The sequence below is a fragment of the Rhinatrema bivittatum genome, chromosome 8, assembly GCF_901001135.1.
Source record: "Rhinatrema bivittatum chromosome 8, aRhiBiv1.1, whole genome shotgun sequence".
Lineage (NCBI taxonomy): Eukaryota > Metazoa > Chordata > Amphibia > Gymnophiona > Rhinatrematidae > Rhinatrema > Rhinatrema bivittatum.
The window spans coordinates 193,464,166-193,469,259 of NC_042622.1; the positions used below are offsets into that span (position 1 = coordinate 193,464,166).

General features: G+C 46.3%; 1 protein-coding gene across 1 annotated transcript; it reads right to left on the reverse strand.

Annotated features, from left to right (window-relative positions):
* Positions 1-429: 429 nt before the first annotated feature.
* On the reverse strand, positions 430-3,170 carry NUPR2 (nuclear protein 2, transcriptional regulator). Its single transcript, XM_029613750.1, has 2 exons — positions 2,797-3,170; positions 430-898 (listed from the first exon to the last, which is right to left on the reverse strand). The coding sequence occupies exon 1, from the start codon at positions 3,045-3,047 to the stop codon at positions 2,817-2,819; it is 231 nt and encodes a 76-aa protein (XP_029469610.1). The 5' UTR covers positions 3,048-3,170; the 3' UTR covers positions 430-898; positions 2,797-2,816.
* Positions 3,171-5,094: the final 1,924 nt, after the last annotated feature.

Genomic DNA, 5,094 nt, shown 5'->3' on the forward strand with positions numbered 1-5,094 from the left:
CCTAAGTAATGAATAAACTATTTTGGTCTTTATCTGCTGCCAGTCATGTAATTTAATTACAATCTAAATAAAGGTGGTGGTGGGGGATCTTAAATCATTGTTGCTTGCTTTTAATTGCCAACTGAATTATCAGGTTTTTGGATAGCTGTGCTGCTGCTTTAAGAACCTGGACATGGCCTCGAATGTATTGCAAGGACTTCTGAAACCTCCTGTGCAATGCCACAGGAAGCACCACAGATGAAGTGGCTAAAAGGCTAGACTCTGGCTGTTTAACAAGATTTGCGGCTTTCTAAAAATCAATTTCTTTTTTTTCCAGGAATGTTATGTGGTCAGGATGTGTTCAGAACAGCTATTTAATGGCTCTCTCTTATCTGCCTTCAGTGGACTGCAACATGCTAAACAATCGATGAATAGAAATCGATGCACAACTGACCTTTGCCATTTCATGGCAGGAACATCAGTTTAATGAAGGTATGCTTGAACGTCATACAATACTTTTATTGTTTTTGTTCAAGTAAAAGTAACCATTTTAGATTAAGGTATTGTTCGCTTCACAATGCAAAATACGCATGGAAAGGAAACCAATTTCAAAGCTAGCAAGCAAGTATAGCAACAGATCCAACCTAAAGGAAAAAAAAATCATTTTAATTTTAAAAACTTTGAATCTACTACTGTTTAATTGAAGGCAGCAGGTGTGCAGAGGAGTGGGCACACTTTGTTCTTACTGAAGCTACATGTAACTTAGTGTCTTGTACTTGAGCGCTGGAACAGGACATTGGAGGAGTACTCAGCTGCATGCTCTTCTACAAACCCCAGTGCGCTTAGTAAGAGAAAAAGAGAAGACACCGCCAGGAGAAGGCAAGTCAAATGTTTAAATCCAGGCCCGCCATCCTCCATCCTGTAAGAAACAGAGCACATTCATCCCATTATTCACAAAATACCTTTTTTTTTGCCAAATAAACATACTTTTAAGACTTTTTTTTTTTTTAAATAGAATGATAAATTGAAATGCAACATACAGGGAAAGTGATTTCAACAAGGAACTGCTCCATATCTTGGGGATATTCCATAAAAATCCAATTCATGGATCCACTGAACAGTTCAGGATACTAACATATGGTATTCACCGGGAAAAATCAGCCAGTGTACAGAGCAACAAAAATCCAGGAAGGCGACATTATCAGTGCACCTATATTAGCTGAGACATATTTTCTATGCTGTAATCTTCCTAGTTTGTATAATTATATGCATAATCAAACATACTTGCAGGAATTAATGGTGTTCTAAATGTTCACAAGTCAAATACGTGTGTGAGGATTTACACTGCATTAAGAAATAAACAAAAATCCCAGTCAAATATACTTGCAGGAGACTAAAGAGGAAGGGATTCCAAATTAAGCAATGCATTTTCTCCCAGTTTATTCCTCCCTCCTCAGTGAACATGCCCAGCTTCTTTGCTGGTCCAGAGCTGGAGAAATCTCAGACTATAATGAACCTCTCAGTGCTGTGCTGTCCTTTCTGCCAGCAGGGGTAAGCCACAGTAGCCACCAGCCAGCTTCTTCCTCTTTGAAGAGGAAACTCAAATCTCTGCAATGCTACAGCTAAGCCACAAAAACTGTTTTTTGTTAAAACCGTGGCTTACACCTAAACATAATACAAACAGAAGAGTTGAATTGAAACCAGTGGTAATTTAAGCCCTTTGTGTGCATCCAATGATGGTTCAGATGTACCAAGATGTTTTTTCCATTTTGTGTTTATGGGAAAGATGCTTAGTATGTCCAGCCCCATGTATCTAACTAATATGTATAAAGCCAATATTTAAACATTTTGAGGGGGAGATTGTAAGTCTTGATATGATATATATGATATAGTGGGTACTCAGAGGGTTTCTTCCCCATTTCTACCATTGTGGTCCAAAAATAGCCTTATCCCTACACTAAAACACGCTCCCCGCCCCGCTAGAATCAATCTTCAAGAACAAGCAGCGTCAGCAAAGTTAGTGCTTTTTTGCACTACAATCCCTACTCTCTGCTAGTTGGAACTATTTGTGGTTCATAAGTATAATGTTCAAGTTGATATAGTTTGAACCTGGTACAAGGTTGCTATTTTGCAATAAACAGTTTCGTTTCTGCAAAGTTTTCGCAATGTTAGAGATCGTTCTCCAGCAACAGTAGTTTATTCAGCTGCTCGCTGTGTTACTCTTCCCAAGGGAGGAGTCAAAGCTTTCAAACGTTAAAAAAAAACATCTGACAAATGTCCCTCCACCCAGAACAACCCAAAAACCATTACTTCATGGAGGCAAGAAAAAAAAAAAAGCTCACCTATTTCTGCCAGATTAGGCAATTTTTGCATATGAAAACGCTGATAGACAGTAGGATCCCAGAAAAACAGGATAAATTGCAGACGAACAACCTAAACCATTTCAAATCCAAAAAGGGATTTCAATTTTCGACTACAGAACTAACTATACCCAAAGATCACAGGGGAAAGTACCTGCAATAAATGAGCTACAAATAATTACTAAATAATTCTCTCTCTCTCTCTCTCTGTAGAAATAAGATCATAGGCTCGCAAATTTCAGGCATGCATCGCAGCCCCTAGTTGGTCGACTTGCTATTGTCGCTTTTGCGAAATAAGCTGCGCAGCAAGAGCATGGCTTATTAAGAAGGAATCGAGCAGCCGGAACGGGCACCTCGACGTCCCTGGCCGCACACGCCAAGCTCGCTAAATATAATAAAGGAAGAAGCAGGCTGCGGCGGGCCCCGGAGCCTGGCGGTGGCGGCGCCGTCGTCTCACCGTGCCGGGGCAGCGCCGCCCTAGGAGGACGAGCTGCGGGACCTGCGGCGCTTCAGCTCGCTGTTGTGCAGCTTCTCCTCGATCTTGCGCTCGTGCCCGGCCGGGACGTGGCGGTTCGTGTGCAGCTCGATCTCCTTCTTGGTGCGGCCCTTGCCGCCGGCGCCGCAGCCGTACTCCTTCAGGTTGTAGTAGTCGTACTCGTCGTAGTGCTCCGCTTCGAAGTCCACCAGGGTCTCCACCTCGTTCGACATGATCGCCGGGAGCTGGCCGGGGCGACTTTGCTTTTCTATTTTTTTTTTTTTCCTCTTGCTTTCTTTCTGCCCTCGCAACTGCCGGATCGCTGGTTCCCTCCCCCGCTCCGCCTCCCGCTTCTCGGGCCCCTTCCCTCCTTCCTTCCCCTCCAGGCCGCCGCCGCCTGTAAACAAAACGCTTCCCCGCAGCACGTGCTCAGCCCCCCGCCCGGGTTTGGTCATCGGAGCTTTGTGACGTCGTGGGAGGAGGAGGAGGACGAGCAAATGGAAAGTTTGTGCACCGCGCAGCAAGTGGGTCCTGTAACGGGCGCGGGACGTGGCCTTTTTAACTCCTGGGGGAATTCTGGGCAAAAAAAATAAATTTAAAATTCCGCAAACTTTATATTGGTCAGAATAACACAATTTGCACGACAGTCTTTAAGTAATTACATTTTAAATTATTACAGAAAAAAAGGTTATTACTTAAAGTTGCAGAATTGTAAATATTTTGAGCAGAATTTCCCTAGAAATTCACTGTAAGAGTGTACCTTCCACATACATACACACACACCCTCATAGAGGCTCCCTCACTCTCTGGCACACACACATCCCCTCACACAGGGTCCCTCTCTCTTGCATACACACCCACACAAGCTCCCTTTCTCTTTCACACATACATTCTCACACAGGCTACCTATGTCGTTCTCTCATGCACCCCTTCACACAGGCTCTGTCTCACACATACACAATCCCTTCACACAGGCTACCTATGTCTCTCTCTCATGCACCCCTTCACACAGGCTCTGTCTCACACATACACAATCCCTTCACACAGACTAGCACCCTCACATACACACAATCCCTTTTTCATACACATAAGCTCCCAATCTCTCACACACATACACACTCCTTCACAATCTCCTCATATAGGCTCCCTCTCTCTGAAACCCACACTCAAGCATCCCCCCACCCACCCTCTCTTACCTCCCATGCTCTCTCTCACACTCTCCTGCTCTCTGTCACCCTCCCCTCATACAGGCTCCCTCTCTAAAACCCACAAGCATCCCCCCACTCCCCCTCTTACCAACCAAGCTGTCTCTCACCCTCCCCCACACCCCCTCTCTTCATGTAGGCTCCCGCTCTGAAACCCACACTCAAGCATCCCCCCACCCACCCTCTCTTACCTCCCATGCTCTCTCTCACCCTCCCCACCCCCTCTTACCAACCATGCTCTCTGTCACCCTCCCCTCTCTCACACACACATTCTCTCTCACCGGCATCCCCCCCCCCCCCATGCTCTCTCTCACACCCTCCTGCTCTCTGTCACCCTCCCCTCTCTGACACACTTTCTCACCGGCATGCCGCGAGACGCACTCCATTTGCGGCGAAGATAAAGGCCCGACGCACCATTCGTGGCAAAAAGGGAAGGCCCCCGTGTGCCGCGAACGGTGCACCGGGCCTTCATCTTCGCCGCGAAGGGAGCGTGTGCCGCGGGATGCGCTGCGTTCGCGGCATGCCAGGGTCTCCTCTGCTATTTTCTGGGGGAGGGGGGGGGAATTCTGCGCAAATTCTGTGTTCCGCAGTAGCGCAGAATTCCCCCAGGAGTACCTTTTGGAGCATAGATCCGTGGAAAGATAGCACATGAGGAGCTGGTGCCTGCTACTCCCTCGCTAGCCATATGGCCCTATTCAAGTGCCACCTGAAAACGCATCCTCTCGGGAGGCTGCTTTTCAATCTTGGACCTTGGCTGATTTCAACCATGTTTTCTATAATTACAGTTTCTACAATTATAATAAATACATTTCCTGAAAGCTTTGAATTTGTCTTGTGTATGTGCAAGCCTGGTTCATGAGTATTAGATGCTCTAGAAGAAACTTCAGCCTCACCCCCATCCCCACCCACTCCTCAGCAACCCCAAAAATACATTCTTCCTCTTCGCCCTTCATCTGTCTCCCCCTCTATCCCCAGGACCATTCTTGCTCCTCTCTTCCTCCATCCCCTCACTCCTAGGAGCATTCCTCCTTCCACTATCTCTTCTACCCAGCCCCAGGAGCATTTCTCTTCCTCT